At 49.0% G+C, this 27,823-nt stretch overlaps 2 protein-coding genes across 2 annotated transcripts in view; both read left to right on the plus strand.

Annotated features, from left to right (window-relative positions):
- Positions 1 to 6,162: 6,162 nt before the first annotated feature.
- LOC139060983 (uncharacterized) overlaps positions 6,163 to 27,823 on the plus strand; it is a 149,609-nt gene continuing 127,948 nt past the window's right edge. Inside the window, exon 1 of the mRNA XM_070540347.1 lies at positions 6,163 to 6,602. Coding sequence (XP_070396448.1) covers positions 6,561 to 6,602 — 42 coding nt within the window. The 5' untranslated portion in view covers positions 6,163 to 6,560. The remainder of the gene's footprint in view (positions 6,603 to 27,823) is intronic.
- LOC139060984 (uncharacterized) lies at positions 6,612 to 25,786 on the plus strand. Its single transcript, XM_070540348.1, has 2 exons — positions 6,612 to 6,708; positions 24,285 to 25,786. Exons 1-2 carry the CDS (start codon positions 6,665 to 6,667, stop codon positions 25,504 to 25,506), a joined length of 1,266 nt encoding a protein of 421 aa, XP_070396449.1. The 5' UTR covers positions 6,612 to 6,664; the 3' UTR covers positions 25,507 to 25,786.

The following is a 27,823-nucleotide window of genomic DNA, read 5'->3' on the forward strand; positions in this document are numbered from 1 at the left end:
ACTGTTCTCGATCATGCTCGCCTCATGCCTTTTCTTGTGTACATGGAATCTCAGCCGGAAAACATGTTGTAAGATTGCAGTTTGGTGATGTACTGAACATTGGTGATGAAAGATTGTGTTTTCGGGGAACTTATGAACCGATAAAAAAGGAAATGTAACTGTTCTGTTTATTCCTTGCTTGTGCTCTCGATCGCGAATGTTGGTGCCAGGAAATTGTAAGTAATGGTATTTTATAATACCTGATTAACTCGCAGCTCGCATATCTAGAAAACTTGGCTAAGTAGAAATTTTCTGCGGAACCGAACCATTTCCCATACGTGCCATGTATTTACTGCCCTTTATCTCGAAGCATTTTTTGGCCAAATTGTGGATATCTCGAAATCTTCTCTGAGAGTAGAGAAAAACAACATAAATGTTTACAGCTCCGCTGGTTATCCACCTTTGCAGGGTGAAATGGCCTTATCTTTTTTTTATTTTATTTTATTTTTTTTTTAAGGACAGTCTGTTGACCAGAGGGGTTTGGTGTGTCTGGTACCTGGGTATCTTGTAACCACTTCCCTAAAAATGACTGTTCATTAGGCGATTTGTAGATGTTGCATGAACATGAACATGGTATAAAATAATGCCGAGAACACATAGCTGTAGTCGGCAACTAAGGATATAACCAAGAAGTAGTATAATTGGCCATAAGTGGGGTGGGATGCGAGTGCCTGTGTTGCTGTTGCCCCTGCTTTACCGCCGCTAAGTGTCGTCTAACTTAACTACTGCACCCTTCACCGTATGGCACGAAGTGCCCAAGTTCGGGACAGAGGAAATCTGTGTCGGCGATGCAAGGGGAGCAGAGAGGCGCTGGTTGCAGGAGTGTATCATCTAAGCGTGAGGTGTGTGTCTCAAGGAAGCCGTAAACACTCCGGACTAATAGGCCCTACGCATTGCGGTAGCGTGAAAGAGCAGGAATAAAACCAAAATTAAGGCAACGGGCGCATTCCAGAGTGTCAATCACTGGAAAAAGACAGGGTCAGCCATGAAGTGTCGATGCTAAGCAACAGAAGCTCAATGTATAATTGCATGTGAAATACGATATGAGTAAGATACAAAGTGAGTGAGTAATGAACATGAAGGGACAGAGTTTAAAGATATAACAACCATTTAATCGAATCATTTGAACCACCGTGTACTTCAGCGTTGCCAATTGGTTAATCCTTTCTTTTTTTATTCATTATGCCACAGGTACATACATACGCACTCCTCTTGTGTGAATGCCAATTAGCATTTTGAGATGATCCGCCCATGCATAACGTTGCATAGCAACATTTTTCTTAAAAATCGAAAGCTTGGTGCATGCACAATACATACAGGAATGTATTACACAAATAGTTGTCGACCTTACCATTACCCTTCATGTGCGTCATATTGCGTAGCAAGAAGTTGTTCGTTAAAGCAACGCTGCAGCAATTTATCCCATTATGTACCGCTTTCAGGAAGGGGTCAGGTCATAACAGAACAGGTTGTAACATTTCGTTGTACATAAATCAGTGGTGATGCCATTACTGTCATAGTCTTCTTCCTGCTGCTGCTGACACACATGTTCGCGTCGCCTAAGCAATGCTCGCCTACAGAAGCATGTTAGTTCATCTGGTAGTGCTTTTCAAAACCTATTGCTCGCTTTATAAAAACATATTGGTTCATCTGGTAGTGCTTTTCGAAACCTTAGTCGATGCCGCATTGCGAGCTACCGTGTAGCATCGATTCCCAGAGTATAGGATCTGCATTATTTTTTTTTCCTGGTTTCGTTTATTGACCTTTGACTGCATTTTGCCTTAGCCATTTGATTCTCAGCCAAGTCCTCTTGGTTGATGTGCACCACTATCTTTGAAATGATCATCACATGTGCATATCTGTTGCGAGGGCCTGCTGCTATCGAAATAAAAGAATGTAAGTCTGAAGACTTCAAAGCATTCTTTAGCTGCCTCCGTAAGTTTCTTTTTGACCATTGTTGGTGTGGCCTCTGTGCTGCACCTGTATTTGTGTAGCAGTCATTTGTGAGCATGTTTCATCACAAATGCAGATTATGCCACGTATACACAACAAAATTCTTTAATGTGAAGCATTCCTTCCCTCTTACTAGGTACACTGCAGTGGACGCGTCCCTGTGTCATCATGCTTGGGGCCTCCTAAAACATTCGTGGTGGGATTTGAACTCAGGCCTACCAGTCTGACATCCCAATGGTCTGTGCATCATATCAGTTTCGTGCTATGAGAGAATAACCTTATGACACTCCTTCCGATGTGGAAGCTGCGCGTTAGGACGGTGCGTGTGTCATGCACGTCTTATAGCAACTTGCTTTCTTCGGATGAGAGCGCCTCAGATTCCCCAAGGCTTCCTTGCGGGCAGCTGGTGCTTTGAGACACTCTGACATTCCATTGCCTTCGGAAACGTCCCAGTTTACCCACTGCGTTTACTTTCTACATTTTATCTTCCGAGTACAGACACTCGGTTGTCATCCTTGCCTTCTCGTAATTGCCCTGGAGTTGTAATACTTAAAGAATTGCTTGCCTGACACAGACATGTCGCACCATTTGGTAACGCCTTGTGGAACACGAAGCGATGCTAGATGGCCAGCTACTTTCAGAATGCTTTGCATTGCATTGATTACCAAATATTGTGTGGTCTACATAATTTTTATATTTGAACAGGTTGGTCCGAGACCTGTGTTTACCTAGTACAGTCGACTTCCGTTATTTCGATCCTGATGACACCAACAGAACTGGTCGAATTATCCGGAGGTATGAATTAAAGGCAGAAATAAACGCCCCAAAGCGTTGATTCGCCTGGCAGTATTTGCATTTAAAGCTAGCTTCGCCACATTACAGCTGTTTTATGCAGTGAAGCATATTAAGCGGGGGAACGTTGCCGTAGGTAAGTGACATACCATGTGTTCCTTACTTTACAGGCGCACTTGCGCCGTCTCCGGTCACAGTACGGGCACGGAGACTATTAATAAGTTTGCTGGCAGGCCTTCAGAGTCTTAAACAAACCACCACTCTTTTGTTAGCGTTAAGCGTCACCTCTACATTGGAAGCTTTTCATCTTACTACTAAGTGGTTTGGCACCAGATAATTTTTTTTAAATTGGTGATTGGGGTCTGTTGAGTACTGCAACACACTGCAAGTTTCTCAGGCTGTTGACATCGTCGTAGGTCAAGCCTCATGCATATACGAGATCATTGTGCGAGGCTGTGAAATGAAGATCGAGGCAGTCGATGTCGAGACCATCTGGAGGTACAGTTAAGGAATTGGCCGCTTCCTGTTGATGCCCGTTGCCACTGGAGTCCCCCATATGCGGAACCGGTAGCCCTTCTCCAATATTGTTTTGTCGCAGATGTTAATCGGATACATCTATACTCTATCGTCACCCGCAGTTGGTAAGGCCTGCGTTGACACGAGACGTTCGTTTGAGGGATCGCCAGCCGTTTGTGCGCAGGCGCGGATATGAGCGAGCGTGAGAGAGAAAATCTGGGGGAAAATTTGCTCCTTGCATATTCGACTCTGCCTAGGCATTACGGAGGAGGTTTCGTAGCGCGTCTTGTATGCGTTTGTCCCCTAGGCGTGCCGGCATTGCGGAGTGCGATCTAGTTTACGCTCCGCCGCTGGCTGCCCGCGCGGTGAGACAGTGAGCACGGACGCCCCATTTGGTGATCGCCCTGTCTGAAGGGGCAAGGTTCTGACTGGTGTTTTATAAGTCGCGGGTCGCTTTTTTCGTCGCGACGATAGATTGGATTTTTTACAAGCACTGCTCCAGGTCGGCACATGCAACCGCCAAACGGAGGCATCACGAGAGCGGCGCAGGGTCTCCAGGGCATCCAAAGGGTAGCGGGAGGACCAAAGCTGGAAGCACAGGGCGGCCCGTGGGTTGGGGCCGCGGAGGCCGAAGCGTGCCAGGGGGCGTTAGCATAATAAATCGGCTAGCCCGGACAGCTGATCTTTTACACGCCTGGCACGCGCAAGCCTCGGCGAGCCCCAACCCACGGACCAGTCCGGGTTCTAGCCTTGGTGTCCCCGTTGCCGCTTTGGTGTCCTGGAGGCGCCGCCAATAATGCGAAATAATGACACGTTGTTACAATTAGTAAAAAAAAAACACGATTGAATAAATATAATTACGTCCAGCCGCCAACTTGTGACGCCATTCACTACCGCGACTTCTGTAACACCAGTCAGGACTTTGCCTCTGAAGGTACGTCGGACAGACTTTCTCGCGCCTGCGAGAAAGTCTGTGGTGCTGAGTCAGTCATCGTCACCGGCGGCCTTTCACGCGCTTGCGTTCAACCGCGGTTGCTAAGGTGCTCTGCCTTCAAGATTTTCAATATATGCGGCCCGGGCACTACTACGGTCGCAAGCTATGATCCGCCACTTAGCACGAGCGCCGCAGGTGCGAGACAGTCTGTCCGACACAGCGGTCGCCTAATCGTGCCAGCTGCTCCACCTATTTTACCGCGCCGGCGTATACAAACTCGACCCCACTACGCTTTGCCGGCACGCCTAGGGGCAAACGCCTACAACACGCGCTAAGAAACCTCCTCCGTAGTACCTAGGCGGAGTCATATTTAAGGAGCAAAAGCCCCCAGATCTCTCTCGCGCTCCCTCTTATTCGCGCCTGCGCACAAACGGCTGGCGATCCCTCAAATCATGCCTCAAATGAATGTCTCGTTGCGTTTAAAGCCCCTCCATCCACGCGCCACCGCTGTTTTGGCGGAAACGTGTATGGAGGGGCTTTAGTTGCGTTGACCACTCGTGTCCACGATGCTTATAGCTGATGTCATGCGCTAGGTCTTCGTGGACATTGAACAGAAGAAATTTCCAAAAGTGGCTTATTCTTGCAGGCTCCCATGAAGAGCGACGGAATTATCTCCCTGGCTTTGCAAGTATTACAGGAACATTGCTAGAAATATTAATGGTGTTCACAAACCATTCAAAGAGAGTGCCTGTAACATTATGGTCACCGTTTTCAAAGTTAGCAGTTGCCGTTTTTCTCCCTTTTATACTTTGGAATGGTCGAAATCCTTTGCTAGGCGCGGCACAGCCGCGGTTGCTTTCGTGGTGTAACTAAGGCGACAGTGCATACGCGAGACATAAGCTAACAATAAAAATGAGGTGCTGGGTTGATTCGCTGCTTTGGGTCGTAAACATGCGCCGTGTAACCGTCTGATTTTTTCGAGCTCGCCGAGGCATGGTCGCAACGTGGTTCATTCCGTTCTTTGCAACAGAACTGAGCAGTGCGCCTGGCCTTTATACAGGGCTATGTAGTACCCTGCTCCTTCAGAGACTCCTTGTGAAGTTGTGAAACTGTTTGCATGTTGATAAGTTGTTGGTAGCATCTGAAATTTCGCACTAAACGGAATCGTCATAAGTGGGGCCCGCTTATAGGTGAAAACGGGCGGGAGAGGGTGAAAGTGAGCCACACGCTTGCTATTTGCGGAATCTTTTTTTCTTTAGTGTAATAATGTGGCGCCATCACAGCGCGCTTTCAGCCGTGACATCGTGTGGGAAAGCCGCACTCAGACAGAGTTGCCCAAACTAACTTCTAGCCACCGTACCCAAACATTCCAACGGACGCGTCGCGCCATCTTTTTTTTTGTTATCTGCTGTTCGCAATGGCGAAGCCATGAATTTTTTTTTCGTGGGGGGGGGGAGGAGATGCTGTTTTTAGAGAGACAGGGCAGGCGCGTGTTTTCGCTAATCGTTTTATGCCAGGTATTCCTGACACCCCGAAATTTCAGGAAGGAGGGGGTCACGTGCCCCGTGTGCGCGAGGAAGAGCGGCAGCAGCAGCGAGCGAATTGACCTTCGTGCTGCCATTCGCTTCAGCAGGACCCGAGCAGGGAGAACGCAGCACACACGATGCCATCAGCCGTCGGCTCATAAGCTTAAAGCGGGACAACGGGCTCGGAGTGCGCATGCGCAGAACGACCCATAAGTCTAGCGTACGCGCACTATTTTTCAGATGTAACATTACAAGCGCCCGTGGTGTTGTCGTCTTTCTTGTGTGTGTTGTGTTTTTTGGCGCAAAATCTTTTCAGTATGTAACATTACAGGCTATGCGTGGTTCGCGCAAATAGCATGGCAGCATGGCGGTGGTCCCGGCAGCCCGCTTCGAACTGAATTCGGATATATTGAACTAGATGTAGCGGTAGTGGGGGCAAGGGGAAGCTGAGAGAATCAGCGCTGGCGAGGCGCTGTATCTATAGTTCGCTATCATTTGGCGTTCACGTTGGCGCTGCTGCCGGCCTACGTCACGATGATTTGGTCACGCCATCTTCCAGTAGCGTTTGGTGGGCGAGAAGCACGCCGTACGCGCTGACTGCTTCGTGTATCGCGGGTGTCCCCGCCCCCCCCCCCCTTTTTTTTTCGAGTGTTTCGTGTGCTTTCGCCGAGCCGGTTCGTCATGCCGATGGGTTGTTGCACGGACGGATGCTTACGCCGCACTAGAGAAAAACGCTGTGTGGGTTTCCCAAGGGACGAGAAGCGGTGACACAAACGCGGGTGCTGGCATTGCGCCGCGACATGTGGCAGCCGACGGAATCTGCCTACTTCACTTCGTCGCTGGTGAGTGCGGTTCTCTGGTGGCCGTCGTATACTATTGCCCGTATCTACGCTGACCAGAAGAAATGCGACCGTTTCTATCGCAGTTTGGAACTGAAATGCTACTCAGGTACGCAGCTTCTGTGCAGTGCAGTTGCGTTTGATCCGTGGTTTCCCGGCTTTTATTAGAGACGAGTCACATGTTGCGCTTATGGCACGGATTGAATTTCCCGGACAGTTTTAGGAGCGTGCCGCTACGCAGCCATGTGTCTCCGAATCGCACGTTCGGTGAAATCTTCGGGCCGTTTTTGCAGTCAATGATGAAATTTGGATCAGGGTAGTGGTAGCCGCAGGCGAAGAGTTTTTTGACGTGCCGCTGACAGGCAGCTTTCGGCAGCGAACTCACGTACTCGGACAAATCCGTCGCAACAGACGCCATGCATGGCACCCATGGTGCGAGGGAAATGTTTTGCCCGAGCCTGGCGCTTCGCTTTGGGCACTGCCCGTGACGCCACGTTGTTTACGAAAGGGAGAGGCTCATTCGCTTCATCCGTGCAAATTAGTCTGTAGAATGGCTTTGACTTGGTCTTTGTTCGCTCCGACGAGAGTACTCTATGGGGTAACTTTGCCGAGTTTTCGAGATCGCTTCTCATTTGGAACACTTCGAGGCCACGCAAAAAAAAAAAAAATCTAGGATGGCACCGCCACCTATCGGTGAGGCCAAAAACTAGGCGTCACGGCACGTGGCCCCCGAGATCTGGTGATCTCGGTACGTGCCATGTATGTATATGTTTCCATGTATTATACGTTGAAATTGACTTGTGTATTTGTGAGTACCCGCAGATAAAGAATTCGCGCAGGTCCGACAACTTAGAGTTATATTCGGGAGTATTACGTGCAACAATATACGATCTGATTATGAGGCACCCCGTGGGGTGTGTATGTGTGTGTGTTGGGAGGGGGGGGGGGTTACCCCGGATAAATTTTGAACACTTGGTGTTCTTTAACATGCACCTAAATCTAAGTACACGTTCGTTTTCGCGTTTCACCTTCTTCGAAATGCGGCCACCGCGGCCGTGATCAAAGATGTGACCGATAGCTCGGCCGCGCATGCGCCACAGCCACAGAACTGTCTCTTGACGTCTCGTCTCACCCCCCACTTGGATTTATACCACAAGGTTGCATGCGGGTAAGCACTTCCGTGTGAGCCCGTTCCTTGGCGTGGTTGATGCGTCGACGTTTGAGTCTTTTGCGTTTGCCTTACCGTCTTGCGCGATGCATATGCGCGTTGTGTGTGCTTGTGCTCTAAAGACGCCGGAATTCCATATGAGCGCGTTGCTTGACGCGTTGATTGATGCTTTGAGTTCATGCCCCAAACTTTTTTTTTTTTACTAGAAACGTTTTCTTTTTTTTTCAGTTTGGCCAGAAGGGGTCACCTGCTAAAACCGCATGTAACTAAAAACGTGGGGACGTATCCTGCGACGATCACTTCGGCGATACTATCGTCTTCGCGTGACGTTATACAGTGCTCGACCAGCCAGCCAGCCAGCTGGCTTATCCGGTTTCGCTCAATCCAGCCAATCGGCGCGCGCGTGCCTGACGGCTGAAAGTAGTCGTCGCAGAATAAGTCCCATGTCATACTGTTATCGCTTATATCCGTGCAACCGTGTGTATACTGCACCCGCGAGCCATACTTTGGTAACGTTGTGTAGACGAACCGAGGCATTACTCGACTCGGGCACGTATTGCGTGCGTGGATGCCGTCGTTCTTGCCCCATGCGTGACGAATTCGGAGCAGTCAGTAGGTGTACACTTTATCAAAGTGCTGCTCATCGGCCCCTGCGTTCGACACTTTAAGGGGACACCACGGAGGAAGGAAACTAAGGAGAGGCCCTACCCCCTCCGCGCGCTAGGAGAAAAGTGTGGCGGAAATGACGTATAGGTTCTCATTTTTTTTGCTACTTTTTAATTTTTTTCGCTGCATGGCCACGCCTTTTGGGCCACAGTGGCGGCGTTGTTCTGATTTTTTGAGCGCTCACACGTGTTGCTCTGGTAGGTTTCGTGCCGTGGCAAAGGCGCTGTGTGGGCGGGTTTGCGTTAGTCAGCGTGTCTTGTTGCGCTGTGTTACCTGCACCGTGCTCTGCCGGATGTTGCGCGAGCGCGCGCGCTCCGCGCGCGAAACCACGCGCAGCGCGGCGTGGTTTCGCGAAAGGTGTAAACAAGAGAGGAGGGTGGCACAAAAGGCGGAGCATCGCCATGAGCAACGCCAACTTCCGGCTTCACTTCTGCTTCACAAAGAGTGACGTCAGGGCCTCTCCTTAGTTTCCTTCCTCCGTGGGGGACACTAAAGGCAAATATTAAGCAGCCAAGGGTGGTAATGGCGTATGCAACGTCACCACTCCCCCTGCTTGGTGGCGGGAGATTTGAATTTCGAAAAAGGTGTTCGGACCCTTCAGATGCAATTTACTCGTAAACTAAGCCTTCTCTTGGCACGAAACAAGCGCTGCGAGGTTTCCGGAATGGAATTTGAACAGTTCACGTCGAATTAGTACTTGCTTTTAGTGTCCCTTTAAGGAAGAGACTCGCGCATCAAAGACAGGGAAACGCGACCCCTGATTGACCACGGCGGATTGTGTGTTGAAGCGCTGAAGGTTGCGGTACAGTGAAGTGGAAGCCTTCTAGTTCACTATATATGCGGCAAGTGCAGGAGCCCCAATGCATCTACGAATGTAGCGGGCTTCAGCAACGCTCCATGGGTGCGCAAGGCACGCGGTTCGGTTCGGGTTTAGGCTTCTGCATATTTTTTCGGTTCGGTTCAGGTTCAGCTTCTGATAAAAAATTTATACATGTAACGGTGTGAACCGGTTCGTACGAATTCGTAACAGTTCGGAATTAAAGAGAATTAAATGTTTCAGAAAACGTTTTCCAGCCTCACTCGCGGTCTTTTTTTTCTCAGCGAGAGATAGCTTATTTCTGCCCTTACATGACGCGAATCGATGTACGAGGCCTGTCTCAGAAGTTCACGCGGTGAGTCAATAAAATAAGTGCGAGAATCAAACAGGTAAAAAATGCGGTTGATGGCGGCAGCAACTGCAGGAAAACGTGAGAAGCAAAGGTAGCAAATAAAGCAAAAAAAAAAGTTTCGCCCGCGAAGTATATTGATTGCGATAGCAGATTATTAGACAGCTATACGAAATATAAGCTTAGTCGCTTTATCGGCTGCGTAACGTGCACTAACTGTTCGCCTACTAACTAAAACAAAATTAAGCAATTGTTACGCGCTTGTACAACATCAAGGCGAAAGCCGGATTGCACATCTGGCTCACTTTTTGTCACGATTAAGATACGTTTATAAACAATTGATTGTGGCATCTGTCCATCGGAGCGGACGACAGACATCACCCCAAATCGCCGCACCTACTTGGTAGTGGGACCGTGCCGTCAGTACCTTCGCATAGGGAGGGCAGTGTGAGAAAGCTGGCATGATGAGCGGCGTTTCGGTGTACTAGCGGCGTCGGAGCCAGCTGTGGAAGATGACGACGACAAATGCGCGAGCAGTGGTGCGAGCGCATCTCTGTGACCAGGTGATGTGTGCAATCAGGCACGCATGCGTTTCATACATCAGGTGTAAACGCTGTGGAAGCTACTCAAGTAGTGCGGTCTCCAATGTTTATCACTCCGCGCGTTCCGTCTGTGATTCGCTGGGCACCAGCGGCGTTTGCTCGCGCGAGCATGCACTTGAGGCAGCCGCGACGGGATGCAACTAAAAAACAACAAAAGGCGAATTGATATAAAACGACGTGTTAGCAGCCGAATGAGCGCATGATTTGTCTGCTCTTAAGGGTAAATTGTTATTTTCATTCCGAACTGGCCTTGTATAAACATTTTCACAAAAATCGGTGAAAAGACACCGAACTACTTCCAAGTGCGAACGCAGCCACTGTAAAAAGTGTCTACAGCCTTCACAGCGTTGCACCTGATGTATGAAACGGAGTTTAGGCACGCTTAGTAAGCTAGAACCGTGGCGCAGCCGTGGATTCGGGGAAGCGTGCTCGTCTCTTCACTCCGGTGGCCTGGGCTCAAACTCCCACCCAGACCGAAACGTACCGAATTTTCTTCTCAAGGCCACTAATTTACTTCGTTTACAGGAACCTATATGAGAAACGTGCGTCAATCCGAGCATTTGTCGACGTAATTTTACTCTTTGCGGTGCGTCGACAATTTTTCGTCACGGTTGCACTTCGGCCAAGGTCACCGCTAACATAGGCAACTGAGGCTTTTGGCCTTAAACGCGCGTTGACACGCACTCGCGGGCAAACACGAACACCTCTCACTCGATGACCGCTCTCACTCGATGACCGCTCTCACTCGATGACCGCTCTCACTCGATGACCGCTCTCACTCGATGACCGCTCTCGCTTAATGACCGCTCTCACTCGATGACCGCGGACACTCGGAATGCTGGCACGAAGAGTGGCAGCAGCAGTGGTGAGCGACTTCCCCTTCGTTTGCCTCCAGCTTCGACGCGAATCGGGCGTGCGAGAACACGACGCTCACGAAGCCAACAGCTACATGCGGTCGGCTAGCCTTCGAACTCGGCGCGCATTGCCTCCAAGCTAGGACGCACGCTGCTGCACTCAGCCACCGCAGCCGGAGTGGAAGAGATGCGCGCTATGACCTTCCTCCTCTCCTAGCGCACGCACATCTCTCCACCCTTCTCCTCCCCCTCGCCTTAGAAGCATCAGACAGCGCAAATTAGCCTGGAGTGCCCCTATAATTGCTATTGCAAAAAAAGAGACAATTTTGATCTCTTCGGTGCGTGCGTGCTATACGTATATTACCATAGGTTCTGTTTTCCTTTGTGGTGAATATTGTCTAAAGATTCTATCATTTTGTTATGTTTTCTTTTGTACTTTCACTATTGGTTGCCCTATTGGTTCACTATTGTATAACCGTTATTAGACTGCAATTACCTTAGTTTTAAAAGCCTCGCTGTAAAGCCGCTGCCAAACGAAAGGGGGCTGCGAGAAATAAAGAATTTGAAAATATGCAATCGAGAGAGAGTGATTGCAGAGAGGAAGAGGCGCATTTTTAATCGACGAGCGATATATATATATATATATATATATATATATATATATATATATATATATATATATATATATATATAATTTTTATTCGGGGAATTGACCGAGCAGGCAATAACTTGGAGTCTACCTGCTAAAGGGATTGACAACTGACCAGAATGTGTTGTAAAACGTTGACGGAAATGACATGACCACAATTTATAGTCATATATAATCTAGCACGCTGTTCGCGATATAAGTGGAAATTATAATTTCGAATTGGCCAAGAAAGTCTCAAAAACCTGCAAGTGCCGCGAACTGGCGGTAAAGCCTTGGTACTTGGGATGCAGCGTACGAGATTACTGCACGTAAATCAGCTGTTATTGAGTACCGCATACTTATTGCTTAAAATTGCAGTTTGCATATTATTAGGCTATTCCGCTTTAATGTATGCACCTTACGAACTAAAAGGCCATGCCAACGAGCAGAGCTCGCTACCCTGAATGCATGGAGGCGCACATGATTGCTCTTATGCGCGCACGAAATTCTGAGCGAACATGCGAGCTTAAATTTCTTGTTAAAGCTCGCCCAAGTCTTCAAGAGGCCACATGCTTCGAAAACGAAAAGCGCACGCTGAACTGCGTATCATTTATAGAAGTGTCGTTTCACTTTAGATAACTTGGCTTGGCTAAAAATGACAAAACATGTTTGACAGGAAACCACGAAAGCACGGGGCTATTACAATAGAAATAATTCAACACTTCCGAAAACATGAATCGCAGGAAAATCGGCTTGATAAACAAAACAAACAAAAAAAACTCGGTGCCCTTCCACTCGATGAAGAAGGATGACCAGCGAAGCTGTGTATGTGGGCCCATTAACGACGAACTGCACCTCCGCCGCGGGTCGGCCCGGCATTGCACATCTTTGGGATCGGCCCACGTATGGGGAGTGCTTAACGCCTGCTTCATCTACGCCGCGGGTCGGTCCGGTATAGCACTTTCTTCGGGATCGGCCCACGCATGGGGATTGCTTAACGCCTGCTTCACCTCCGCCGCGGGTCGGCCCGGCATTGCACACCTTCGGGATCGGCCCACGCATGGGGAACGCCTGTTTCACCTCCGCCGCGGGTCGGGCCGGTATTAGCACCGAGAACGAACTACAGGGGCGCTGCGAGTGCCGCTCGCGTGACGTCAGGGCAAGGACTCGCGCCTGTCGTCTGCTACAGTTCGGGCGGTGTCGGGCGCTTCCTGCAGTGTTTTCGTTTGTTCTCCCTTGTTCTCTCTGCTTGTATACTTATGGCGGTCGTCTCAAATGTATTCTTCCGATGTTTTCATTTGCGAAAATTTGTTCAAAGAGCTTATTTCTTAGACGACAATGCAGCTCTCAAAGGCAACGCTACAGTGCCAGCCGAAGGAGCGCAGACCAGCCCATTGCGGGTTTCTCATGCGCGGATCGACAACCACAAAAATATAGCATATAAGAATCCAGTTATGATTTCATACCTGCCGCGGTGCAACAAGTATGTCACAAACGCTGGCTATATATGACTTCCACAACAGTTACCTTGATTTTAATCCGCTTAGATAGGTTTGCTCACGACGAGTAGTTCATGGTATAATATCAAATTTTTGCATTTCTTCTCAGAAACGCGCGGCAGTAACACGAGGACTTAATTAACACTGCAGTTTATGTTCTACAAGGGCCACCTGCTTCCTTAACTGCTTTTCAAAATGAGACGGTTCTTCACGTGTTTATATTATGCGGCGGTGATCTGAAGTAAAGCTAATGAAGGCTTACAGCTATTTTCAGAATACAAAAAGGAATGTGCCAATATATATTCCCTTTTATGTGCTACACGTTCAAATCACTTGAGAAATATACTGGGCAACGCCGTAGTAGACGCCATGGTTGCCTCCACCAGCCTGTACTCTATTGGGGCCGAGGACTCTGCCAAAACGGTATGTAGGTACTCCCAAAACGAGGAAAATTTTTGAGTGTCAGTATAATAATCTTGGGCAAACTGAAAGCACAGAATCGTTTACAGACGCGATCTCTTTACCGAATACGTGCAGTGCATGAACGCCACGGCATGCCCGTGGTCGCGGCGATGGAGTCTCCCGAACCGCCTTCTTGCGTGAAAGGTAGGCAGACGCTGAGAGTAAACTATGTGAAATATGTTCTTATAGTGGGCTGTCTATATAATCAAATGGAGTGGGCTGTCTATATAATCAAACAGAAAGAAGCCCCAATGCAGCGATCGCACGGGTTCGCAGCGACCGACTGCGCGTCTGCATGCATGTCCGCGCACAATCTCTTGCTTTCGCTGTTAGCGCGTTTTCGCACCATGCCGTGGGCCTTAGGCCACAGCATATGAGCATATGACAGTACACAAGCAACCATTGTTGCGTGGACGATGTCAGAACGGTTCAAAAATAATTTCGTTATGTAGACTTCGACGCCTATACGGCGACTGCGATGTGCCGTAGCGACAATTCAGCCTTTTTTTGTCTTCTAAATTGTTGGACATTTCATTATTATTTCCCAAGTTGCGTCGCACTGTATGTTTATCGGCCTTCTCAGCGTGCGATTTCCCTCTGTTTCTTTTTCGTAATCCAGTGCATAATTCATAACACAAACATGACCATATGCCATGCCTTTTCTTTAATGTGCGTCATACTGCTCCCTTTCCGTTGCAGTGAAGTTCGTAGAAGTGAAGTTCGTAGACCAAACCGTCATGACATTAGCCGCGCAGCGTGCGCAGGCTAGCGTCTCAGTGCGCGTTTTCTGCTACTCGCCGAACGTCGCCGTCCCGACACCGTAGCAGAAATCTTCATCGCGTCTGTGCTTGCTGCATACGCGAGTTGTAGCCGATGGCTGTCTGCCGGTTCTAAGTTTCGCCAGCCAAGCTTCACGCAGTTCCTTGTCCTGCGGGTACGTGTGAATAAGGCGGACCCCGGGCTCCGTTGCGTACGTGCGGCACTGCGGCACCGAGCAGTAGCCTACCATTCTACACGCCTCCAAAGCCAGCCACTACATATTATAGTACTTCCAAGTGTTGCCAAGCAGACACCCAAGGCGGTGAAGCCCCACCACTAAATCAGAACCGCAGCGCAAGTGGGATTTCAAACTTTCGTTTTCTGCTTCGACGCTTCCGAAGCAGCCGGCGCGGCCGCTGTGTCCACGTGATCCCTCATGGCACGTCACGCCGACGGTGGCGCCAGCTTTTCCCGTGGTGGAGTTCGCCCCCAATACGGAGCGGCGGGCGAGGAGGACATCGAGGCACCGTAGCAGCCGCCGGAGAAGAATGCCCCTCCTCCCTCGCCTCACCCCGTACATCGCGCGCCACTGGAGAGGGCACGCACATGGGTATTATTAAACCCCTTAAACTTCGTAGTGACACTCTCCTCCTCCGCCATCACTCCTCCTCGTTTCTCCTCTGTTTCAGGCTCGCTCCTCACCGTGGCGCCACCTACACTGCTCAAGCGCAGCAACGTCGCCTACATGCGCTCCTCGCCACTCCGTGAGGCTTCTCGAGCAAAAATGGCGCTGAAGCAAGGCGCGAGGGCCCACGTGATGCTATTAGCCAATAGCGACGCCGCGGCGGCCAGAGCGCGCGAGGAGGAGGCGGCATTCTTCAAAGCGTGGCACTACTTAACGAAGTTTAAGGGGCTTTAGGTATTATGGGTGGTCTTCATCCGGGCCGCGTTCTCGCTCGCGCACGCGATGTTGAAGCGCGTTGGACGGCTCACCCACACACGCTTTCACTCATACAGAACCTCACGGCGACGGTAGAAATGCGCCTGGTCTGTCTATATATAGTTGATATAGCAATAACAAAAATGGCTGTGGCTTAGCTAAGGTTAAGCCCAGGATGCGAAGTATACTAGCCTTTATTTAGTTGTTGAACCACTGTTGAACTGCTGTTGAACTGCTGTTTCTTGGCTATATTTGGTTCGGCTAGACGAAGAAACAACTCATGCAGGCGAGCGCACGAGCTGAGACCCGGCTATGTAACTACGCGGCCGCAAGCGAGCGCACGAGTTGAGCCTCCGCTTTTGCAGCTGTTATGACGTCATATGGTAGCTACGCGGCCGCGCGCGGCGCAGCAAGGAAGAGCGTGGTTGTGCGGCTAGTATGCTTCGCATAGTACATCACAGCTACGACCACACTCGTCGTCTGCTCCCACCAATGCAGGCGTATAATCGCTATCGCGCTCACTTATCACTGTTCGCAGCATGCCTCTAGTGAACGACTACAGACTCACTGCAGATCGAAAAATTCCTATAAAAACGTTGCAATTACGTTTTTCGCTTTACGACTGAATAATTAGACACTCTTACCGATAAGCTTCTCGTTGCACTAAAGATAAGGGTACCATAAAAATTGGCTGTCAGCATCTTTAAAAGCGAGAAACGTCTTGGTCGTGACTAAATTCAAACTTTTCGAAAAATCTTGGTAAGCGTTAGGTACATTTAGATAAAATACTTAGCCCCTGCACCAAACCCCTTCCTGCATTTTTTTTTTATTGGCAGCACTACGGTGCATTCTAAAAGTTACATTGAAAAGTATTACTGAGAAAAGCAGTCTGAGGACGGGGCTTGCTTGAGGCAACATGCATGCATGCATGAGAAGGTAGACTTCGGCTCCAATGGCACTGGTAAATGGACGGACAACGTGATTATTGTACATAACCATTGTGTACACTGTATATATGGAACATCATGTTATAGATGTGACAATTAGTTTGTGTAACTACTTTTCGCTGGGTTATATGTTAGTGAGTGTGGACTCGGACACTACTTTGAGGACGTGCCGTGTGTACAATCCTTCGTTTCCTGTACATGTTATCGTTCTAGTGGAATTGTGCCGTGATTGTGACTCGGTGTTCGTATTGTCTTTTCTTTAAATAAACTTTTTTCTGAACGCAAAGGCAGTGTCGCACCCAGTGTACTTCTACGAAGAAAACGGGGGATGGTTTCTGCTGACGTCACTGCGTGTTCCGCGCCAGGCGCGACCCTCTCTCACGCTATGACACCTATACAGTGCCGTGGACTCCTTCGAAGGCCCAGGTCTTCGATGTTGTCCCTGTGGGGAATAGTTCCGAGTCCGTTATCGACGCGACGGTCTCAATAGTTGGCCTCTCTGCATGAGGTCTACTGCGTTCAGTGCATGGGAGGGCTCAACTTCCGAGTCACTTTCAAGAGCATGGCTTCCATGACTCTAATCGTTGATGCTGGCTCCCTTGTCATCGGTGGCGAGCGTTGTCCCGTCGTTCCCGTCAGCCCGCAGATCACCAACGTAACCTGCCTCTTCCTGCAGTCCTTCGTTCCGAACGATGTCCACGTTCAGGCCCTGTCACCATACGGCAAGGTTCTCTCTGTCAACGCTGGTGTTACGAGCGGATGACGTGGCGTGCACGCGGGCACCCGCTTCGTTCGGACGGAAATGAGCACCACAACCCCGGTCCCTAATTACCTGCGGGTCTCTGGTCATCGTGTGACGTTTGACTACCGCGACTTGTAACGCGTTTGTCGTCGGTGCGGTTCCAGCAACCACTACTGTGCACAGAGCACCGCAGCGTTTTGTGACCGTTGTGGTATCTATGGCCACGAAAGCGACGGGTGTGACCGTCATTGTTGGCGTTGCGGTGGTGGTCACACTACGGTCGCGTGTCCGGTGCGGCGTTCATATTCGGACGCTGCTTTCCCCCCTTACCACCGGCGTCAGCTGCGGTCGCGAGTGCGGGTGACGCCGTAACCAAAGCCTTCACACCGGATCAACCAGCGTCGGCAAATGATGGATGGATAGATGCAAAACTTTAATAAGGTCCTGAGGTACGCGACTCAGCGCGCTGCGGGCCGCTCCCACGTTGGGACAGTCAGGCCTTGTCCGACCGCCGCATCGTGGGCCCTCTGGACATAGTTGCGCCCCGGCATCAGGGCTCTTGATAGCGGAGAGCCACTTGTCTTCATTGATTTCTTCTGTGCCTCGTAACGAGGGGCAACGCCAGAGCATATGATCTACGCTAGCGATGTCGCTGCAATGCCTGCAAGAACTAGTGGCATAGGTGTCGGGATAAATTTTGTGGAATAAAGCCGGGCTGGGATATGAGCCTGTTTGCAGTAATCTGAGGGTCAATGCCTGTGCTCTATTTAACTTCTTGTGTGGAAGGGGAAACTCTCTCCTGCCGAGATAAACGTGCTGCGCAATTTCGTTATATGTGGTCGGTTGATCTGTATTCTCCACCGCTGCGGGCCGGCGTTGGAGTTCTCCATGGTCGCGGAAAGTGAGACCTCGCGCCTTGGAGTGGGCCAGCTCGTTGAGGTTTGTGGGGCCTCCCGTGATGGATCCCATGTGAGCGGGGAACCACGTGAGAGTGTGGGTGGTGATGCTTTTGCCGTCGAGGATGCGACAGGCTTCCTTACACACGGCGCCAACGCTGAAGGCGCGGATGTCGGCTAATGAGAAAAAAAGAAGAATGGAGCTCGGGCACTCGCAGCACGCCATGTTCGCCGGCCTCCTCGACCGAAAAAGAAGACCGTGCTATTGATGACGTGCCTGGTGGCAGCATGCTTGTAGTTGAGCGCTGCTCAGTCACTGGCCAAGCACTGCCTCGTCGGCTTCTCTTGCACCTCATGATTATCCCATTGAACTTCTCTTGCACAGCGGACTGACCAAAGTTCCTGTGGCCCGGGTACCTTCTGATGGGGAAGCAGTTCGAATGAAAAACCCCGAATTCATTCAGGAAGAACTTCAAAAGGCGACAGCCCGCTACCAACTGGTCACCGAAGTACGGCAGTTTGGTCGTGGTGGCATTCTCTGCTGTTCGCCAGACCAGGCCTGTATCACTGACCTTCCAAATGCACAGCGTTTGCCTCACATCCGGCATGCTCCTTCATTCCTGCTCACTTAGCTTGTGTTAAAGGACTAGTTCGTGGGGTTGACTCGAGCTTTTCCTTTCAGAAATGTTAGGCATGTTTTCTGTCGCCGGAGCCGTGTCAATATTTAGTTCTCTCGCTTATTTGAGATCTCCACAGAATCAGTCATTGTTATTTTCGCTGGAACAATTTCAACAGATAATTCTACACCATTCAATGCTAATTCCATAGATATTAGGAAATTTATGCTCCTAATATTATTTTGCTCCTCGTCAGCTTTCATCACTGCAGTACGATTCAGAAAATATACTACTACAAATAACTTCGCGCAATCATCGTTGGCAACATCTGATTTCCCGCATCTCAGTTTTTCTTGGAGCAACAAATGGTGCTCCTCTAGAAAAATAGAAGTAACGATTACGAGACTACGGTGTCGAGTCCCTACACTGAACTTTTACCTCCACAGGTCTGCTCTGGCTATATCGCCCTTGTGCCTCTTATGCAATGAGAGTGAATCTCTGGAACACTTTCTTTTTGAAATGCTGCCGTTTCATTATTCAACGGAAAAGATTTTTAGAAGAATCCTTCCAAAAGCTTGGCTTGAATTTGACTCTTCCTATAAATCTTTCCTTTGGGGCTACCGAACGTTTGTGAAGCCCTCTGCATCTTTCTGCGTGAGACAAAACGAATGTCATGTTAGAATTCTTCTAAATACTTATTATGCTCGCAAAATTCACAATATATCTGGATAATTGATTATTTGTACCTGTAACAGTAGACACTTTAAATCCCATTTGCAAAATACTTATTTCAGTTCACCCTAATTTATAAAAAAAAATTATAACAGTTATTTCACCTCCCAATTCATGGCCCATCCCCCAGATTGGGTTGCTCCATTTCACCAGGGAAGAAAAACAAGAACGCCATGTTCACTAGCCCCCCCCCCTCCCCCCTCCCAAAGCAGCGAAGGAGAACGCATGCTGTGGCCGATAGCGCCTCCACTTCGCCTGCTACCATCAGTCCTGATCGCACCGAGGTTTTAAACACGGCTAAAACACCTGGCCCTGCGATTTCTACGCTAGACACACCCACGAAATCTGCGGTGGCTTCATCCGCCTCAGATGCGTCGCTTGCAACGCCACATCCGATTTGTCGCTTTTCTGACAGAGCCACTGCGCCGTTGCATCTGAATGAGCCCCCGGCTGCCGAAGTCGGTGGCGATGACGTCGATACCGCAGGCCAACCGCTACCAACATCATCATCTGAATATAGCATCAGCCTCGGAGTTGATAGTAGCGTTGGACTCTCGCGAAGCCTGGATGGACTCGTCGTAGAAATGTCGATCCCACGAGACGTAAAGTGGGCCCACGCGTCAGCCTCCGGTTCGGACTGCGCCCCGTATCGCCCCACCGAGTTACAGCGGCCAAAAAAAAACCTTAGCCTTCTTCGAGAGTGTCGAAGAAGCGATGTGAGTACTGCATGTCCCCTGGACTTGTTCCCGGGGCGCCAACTTGAACAACACGGCCGGGTCAGTTCGGTGGCACTTTTAATTAATTATGGCTGACGCCCTGAATATTACTTCATTAAACGCACAGGGGTTCCGAAGTACTATGAAGCAAGCCGAAATTATCAGCGTGGCCCGCGCTAGAAATTCTGGCATTCTGTGTTTGCAAGAAACAAATTTTTTCACCATTGGACATGTTCTTGCTTTCAAACGCACTTTCAATCTAGATTGTTTTTTTTTCTCTTTCGCGACGTCACACTATAGTGGAGTCTGTATTATTATCAATAAAGCTTTCCTGTGAGGTCATCATGTTCTTTATGATGGGACATGGCGGATATCGGTATTTGATTGTGTGCTATGTTCATTCAGGTTGTATATTTTGCGCATCAATGGGCCCGCGCAAGCCACTAAGTCCAATGGTTTTTTTTCGTGACCTGGACGTGTATTTCCTGGACATTCGTCACGTGGTGCTTGTCGGGGATTTTCATTGCGTTTTAGACACGCGAGCAGATGTGCAAGGCCCGTGCTGTGGTCGCCCTGGCTGGAACGCAGGTGGAGTCGCGCAGCCTTGTCCAGCACTTTTCGTTGCTGGATACATATCGTTTTTTTTTCATGGTTTTTAATTTGTCTGGACGTGGTGACGTCACCACGCATCGCATCCCGCCTACCGACGCGACGCGATGCGCTGCAGTTGTCGCATTCATGTGAACGCGGCTATACGGTTCTCGCCGAGATCGGCATGTAGCGGACGGTGGACGATGTTAATGTAATATAATAGAGCTGAAGGGATTATATCAGTGTTATGGCGTCCCACTTGTGAGAAGGCTCGGAACGATGATTCAGGACATGGCTGGGCCTCATCACCAGCACGACTATCAAAGATGATGCAAACTTGGCGGTGACAAATAGTCACCGAGCTTCCTCGGGCCAGTCTGGTTTCACCACGTCTATTGTAGTCTGGCAAATGTTGTCTATCTCTGATTGAGATGATGAAGAGAGGACCCTCTCTTCGTTATAACACGCTCTATTGATCTCTTCCGTGCTTTTCCCGACACCAATACTCTGTTTCCTGCTTACCTCCAGCTGTAACCAGTTAATGCTCCCATTCGTTCGAAATCCCAACGTTGTTTATGCTGGGCTAATAGCTGCTGGGTGAAAGAAGCTGACGGGGCTGTGCGCATCAAGGGTCACGCTAAAGGAACTCGAAGCTGTGCGCACAGCTGTCGGCGTTGAGCTGTGCGCAGCTGTGCATACATAGAGCTGTGCGTCGAGGCGTCGGCGCGCCCCCGCCGATGTTTCCTGTCGGCGAGATCGGCGCGTCATTTAAATGAAGTTTTCTTTTTCTGAGTCAATCCAGCTTCGTTTAAGATTTTGTCGTCGTCTTGTTTACTTCTTTTGCCTGTACTCCAGCACGGAATCGTGTCAAGCAGGGAGAGCAATGAAGCAACACAATACAAACAAAAGTAACCAAAGTGACCTTGCTCTCCACACGTCTGCGCAAGCGTGTCGCCACAAGTCAGCGCCAACGTGGGATTCCGAAACTACCCCCTTAAAAGCGCAACATGGCGCAATATGGCGCAAAGAGAATAAACGGCGGCCTCGGAACGTCGGAATCGCGGTACTGTAGCTGGGTACTGTAGCTGCGGGTAAAATTGGCGATGCGTCTGAAAGCGGAATCAACACGAGAGGTGCGAGTTGCGACAAGATAAAAATTTTAGGTCCCGATGTGTTTGACATGCCAACTGGAAGTTTTCGCATTATTCCGGCTGTTGCATTCATAGGAGTTTTTCTACATTTCTACATGTAAAAAAATATTTTTAAATGTCTAGTGCATGGTGCTGTTTCTTTGTAGCATTCATGTAAAGAAAATTGAATGCAACTGGCACCGATAGCTGTACCGAAATATAAAACAGTTTCGATGTGCGGGTTAAAAAATAACTTTTTATTCAGAAATAATTGTGCACCCTAGCAATGCCTGCATTTCTGCTAATCCACACTTCGTATATTCAATTCATTCAACCTGAATGACGAGTTAACAAATTGAGCGAATTCGTTTTTTACAGCATCATATATATGCTGAAAAAAAATGTTCACCTGCTGTAGAAAAAAATTATGTTGCTTCTTTTTCTTCAGAGAAAAAGGACCCTATGAGAAAAGGTACATATGTAAGGGGTGATTAATATACTGAACACGTGATTTCACTTGTCCAGTCGGGAATGTGCGATATATCATCTGCTGTGGTCGACAGCTGAAAGGGACTGACAAATGTACAGAATGTGTTATGAGAAGTTGTTCGAAATTAAATGACCATGATATATAGTGATAGAATCCAGCACGCTGTTCGCGAGTAGGAATTATTTCAAATGGGCGGCAGTAAGTCTCAAAAACCAGTAAGTGGCGAGGTCTGGCGGTGATATCTTGGTACTTCGTATGTAGTCTAGGAGACTACGTAAGTCGACTGTTGTTAACTGCAACCTCATTATTTCTCAACATTGAATTCGCTGTAATATTATACACTTGTGCTTTATTCTATGCTTAATGGACATCAAAAGCGCACGGATGGTTACAGCAACACGCTGAACTGCGTATTGCGTACAAAAGCATCCTTTCGTTTTCGATCCGATTGCTTTCGTTTTGACAGGTTAAATACCAAATCAGTTACACAGAAAACTACGTAGCTATTATTGCAGAAATACTTTATCATTTCGGAAAACATGAATAACAGGAACATCGACTTGATAAACAAAATAATAATTTCTCGCACCTACAGCGCACTTGTCGTCTGCCTTCCGCTAATGGCGGCGTTTAATTGATTTCGCGCTCATCTATCAACGTTTTAAGCATGCTTCCAGTGAATGACATCCTCACTGCAGATCAAAAAACTCTGATAAAAAATATCCCACCGCGTTTCCCGCGTTACGACATCACGATTAGACATTTATGACCGACAAGCTTTCCATTGCATAAAAAAATAGGTGCCACGAAAATCGGTTGTCAGTCAGTTTAAATGCTGAACGTAGCAAAAGTTGGCCATGGAAGAGGTCTTCATTTTTTTTACATAAGCCATATTGTATAAACACAATGTTTCACAACAAGTAGAAGCAAGGTTGACATACCTAGAAAGTGTAACGTGCGTCGGTGCTTGCTCAGCAATTCTAGACGAATTCACTGACTCTCTCCTCAATGTAAAAATCTCGTATAAACCGAGGCTTAGCAAAAAAAGAAAAAGAAAGCGACTACGGCCCAAAGAACAGCAAGGCTCTGCGTACTCGTGGAGGAAGGAGTATACAAACACACTCAACATAGAGGCTTTCAGATATCTGCACAGTTTTTTTTTCTAATATGCCGGCTGAAAAGCAAGACTTACAAAAATCTTTTCTATTTCTCTCACTTTCGACACCTGTATTCGGTACTCTCAGCCCTTAGTATGAAAAGGCCAGAATTTCAACCAGTTTAGCCAAGAATGATAACGGGAAATAGCTTTTTAAATTTGTGGTTTCGATGTCCACGCCGCCGGTACCGCCAACGAAAAATGGCCGTGCGCAGCTGCCGATGAGTACCCAGCGCCGCGCTGACACCGACTAGAAGGACCACCGAGCCTGTCCGCCTGTCGAAACCGACACGGTACACACCTCTAGTGTACTAGACAATAGTAGTGTTGGAGTACATTCTCATATACTCCAAAGTCGCACTCAAACATCTACTCAAGACACTCTTTTTCTTGCTCGTTTCGGTTTCGATCGCTCGCTCACTTTTGCTCGACACTCGATATTTCGCATAGTCACTTTTTGACGAAAGTTATTTCGTGAGATGATTGTAAGATTTTCCGCTTCAGTCATCTCGTGCAGTGATGCAGTTTCCAGCGCCCGAAGTTTTGTGGAATAAGCCGTTTGACCGGTTTGCACCCTTTTTCTTCTCGACATTATCAGTCACGCACGAGATTTGGTCTGATAACAACGTCACTATGCTCCACGCTTCCGTTGGTACCCGCTAGAGTGCACTTGCCTACCAGTTCACGAAAGTGGCGAAGTTCCCGTGTTGATTACCGCTGATGGTCGCACTGGTCGCACGTGGTACGTTACACCCCGTTAACCTTTGTATGTTGTGCACACTCTGGTACTCTCGCACGGCGAAAAAAGACGAAACGTCGCTTCTCTACAGGTGAACACTCGGCACGTTGAACTGGGTTTCGGGCCCGCTGCGTGTTGTGAGTGTGTGCACATAGGAGCTTCCGTGCTTTCTCTCCGTTATAAAGGCTCCACGCGCAAGGCACTATGGACGGCTGGGTCTACACGCTGACCGGGTTCGACGACTTCTTCGAGCTGCGACGCGTCTCGTTCGCCGAGCCGATGCCGGCAAGCAGGCTATGCAGCGTGTGCGGTCTCCTGCCTTCCCTCGCTCTGAGGATTCCGTGCGGCCACGTCCTGTGCGACCTCTGCTTGGCGCAGATCGCCGAGTCCGAGGGCTGCCCTTACGACGGGCAGAAGTTCGTGCTCGCCGACGTCCGCTCGATCAGCTTCGAGCGCTCCGAGCTCGAGCAGTGCCGCGTCTTCTGCGCGGGAGGGGGCGGCGGCGGCTACGAGTGCGGATTCGCGGGCCAGCTGTCCGAACTGAGGATTCACCTGTCCCAGTGCGGTGGCGGCGAGGCCAAGTGCGGCAAGTGCCGTAGACCCGTAGTTCGCGGACTCTCGGTGCACCACTACCGGCAGTGCTCGGCCGATACCGTTCCTTGGAAGGCGGAGGCGATCGACGCGGTGGCTGCGGCAATGTGTAGCACTACCGACAGACGACTCGGAGGAGGCGTCAACAGCGAAGTCGACGGAGGTTGCTGGCGACAGGTGCCGCCGGGCGTGGACGTCGACCTGCAGGACACCGCCGTTAACAGCTCCAACGCCCTACTTGAAAGAGTGACCGGCCTCGAACGCGAATTGCGTGACTTGCGGAAAAGGTGTCCCGGTCGAGACGGCGAACGAAGCTCGTTGTCGCTTCGAGCTTCGTCCGCGACGGTTATCCCGGGACCGTTCCGCGCAGCTTCGCGTCCGGGCGTCCTGATCACGACGTGCAAGTTCTCCGACGTCTACGTCGGACTCGAGTCGCTCGGCGAGGGCGCGAAGGAACTGAGGATGTCGAGCGACACGTACACGCTCGGCGGTTACACGTTCCGACTGGACTGCGAGTTCTCCAAGGACGATCGCGGGACGAGCGTGCGTTTGATCCTGTTCTTGCGCGACGGCGAATGGGACGGTTACGTGGAGTGGCCCTTCAGCAAGAAGGTGACGCTGATCATCATGCATCCGAGGGACGCCGAGAGGGACGTCCGCCTGCCGCTGGCCATGGACGAGTACAGGATGGTGAAGAGACCCCAGGCCGGCGCTTGGAACTGGGGACGATGGACGGACAGGGTCAACTGGGAGAACGTTGAACTGCGAGGCTTTGTCGACAAGGAGACCCTGTACGTCAACGTCGAGTTCGACTAAGGCGCTTAGTTTTTCTTAGCATTGTTTTTTATGCTGTCGCTCAGCAAGTTGCCCTTTATTTGGGTATAGAGTTTTCGCTTTCTGCGCTCATCGAAGCTGACTGATAATGTGCGCGAGACAGGTGTGATCTCCGTGACTTTGATGCGTCGGATTTGTATAATCGTGTGTTTTAGTATGTTCCCGACATTACTGTTCGCCTTGTATAATTGGGTGTTTTCGACGTGTTCCGCATACAGGCCTGTTTGCGGTTGAAAGCGAATAAAACGTTGAGAAGAACCGTTTCCGCCAAACCGTTTTCGGTGTGAAGAACTGTTTCCGTGTCTGTGCTGGCAGTTTCTTTACAGCATGGCAATGGGACATTTCAATTTTCCCTATTGCCTCTAGCAACAGAGCAATTTTACAAATTATTATGGTACAGCGCACCCTAGACGGCTCCCTACAAATTCAAATGTATAACCAAAATTTGCAAAGGTGCATGGTTTAGACAGTGTTGTAATGACATAAAATGCACGCAGGTGCTTATGATTTTGGACATTCGTAAGTTGATCGAATGAGGCGGAATTTATTCCGGAAGACACGCCAGATCGCGGAGAGGTACGCGAAGGAAGCTTCGCTTATTTTAAATATAATGATAACCACCACTCGCATAGTTCGTTACCGCATAGACGTTCTAACGTAGGCTAATGTCAACTGTAATAATCAATGTTTTATTAGCTTATTTCCCTGCCGATGCAAGGCGTACTACTTTATTGCTCGCCGTTGTAGGCTGTGAGCTAATTCGCTGTACCTTAGCTGGTACAACAACGTAGGTATGAAACAGAGCAGAGAATGGACGCTTCACTCAAGAGACCGTGAATGGGAAATCCGCTTATTCATCCTTGATGACGCCATGCCTCTTTATGGACAGCGCGGAACGGGTGATGCGATTTGAAGTGCGGCATATCTGGTGCTGAAGTGTTCACATAGGTCACTCAAGTTAGCAGACGTTTACGCAGATACCATTTGGAAGTGGAGTATACAGTGTTCATGGGACTCAACTATGTGCTCACAACCGGGTTATATAACCCGGTTGTTCGTAACTATAATATGCTCGTAACCGGGACACACGTCACTGAATGTGCCGATCGCCCAGCTGCGATAATGTTATTGGGGGATGGAAAAAAGTAGCGAAGCGTTATTACCAGATAATACGTATTCGTATTCGAAGTTTCGAATACGTATGATAAGTGTTTCGTATTCGATTCTCATTCGAAATGGTGCTGTTCGGCATTTTCGAATGTGGAAAATTAACGAAATATTTCGCGACAGCCTACTGTTTAAGTTTTATCATCTTAACTAATGCGCAAAGGGGACGCGAAGGCACAGGCAGATAAATAAGGACGCAGCGCCCACACGACTACAGAAGAAGAGGAATAACTTTATTGAAAGTCCCACGGCTAAAGGAAGGAAATATTTTTTTCGGCACAGGCGCCGGCGTTTAAAAAGAAACGTGAATGTTACCGGAAAACCAGCATCCAGGTGCAGTTGTCTCAAATGGTCGACGAAACATCACAAGGCGATAGAGAAGCTGTTTATTTTTAAGTCTGGTTACTGTTTCCAGTCTCCTAAACACAGCGTCGCTAATCATCAGAAGTCCGACAATGACAAGATCTTTCGAAGCAATGCGGACATAAAATGCTTAATGGAAGCTTTGTTTTCGGTTTCGCGGCGGAAGCCTACATGACAAACCTTTGATTTATGGTTGTAGTCGGTCACTTATTTAAGGTTACCGGTAGTCTATAGCTAGGTATCAGCTCTATCTTTTACGCTACAAACAGGGATGTTTTCCTTTCAACGATGCACACAAGTTCCTCAGCAGTTTCTTTTTTCTTTTTCCAGAACTCCTGATCTGGTTTCGGCAACTATTAGCATTATTGGAGAGCTAGTATTTATTTTAACTTTTTCTTTTGATGTTAAGAAGTCTTGCCTCAAGCATAACGAAGGGCGTGTATTATGCGTATGCGGTAAGACCAGTGTTGTGTATGAAAACAAGCAGTGCTATGTGGTATTTGTTGTGTGCCCAGCGATTATATCTGGTCGTGACACTGTAGCGTAAGTCAGTCATGCAGCATCGATTCTTTCCTATAGCGCTTGTTTGCAACCAGACTCTAATGTTCGGAAGTTTTTGACGCAGTTTTATGGCGATAGCTATTATATGAACTCTCCAGCGAATTTTTGCCGTCGGTGTCGGCCTGGGGTTCCGCATATATTTAGATACAGACTTTCTTTTATGGGGGCCGCCATATTGCGCGGGCAGTGGCGCCATCTATGGGAAGTC

The sequence above is a fragment of the Dermacentor albipictus genome, chromosome 6, assembly GCF_038994185.2.
Source record: "Dermacentor albipictus isolate Rhodes 1998 colony chromosome 6, USDA_Dalb.pri_finalv2, whole genome shotgun sequence".
NCBI lineage: Eukaryota > Metazoa > Arthropoda > Arachnida > Ixodida > Ixodidae > Dermacentor > Dermacentor albipictus.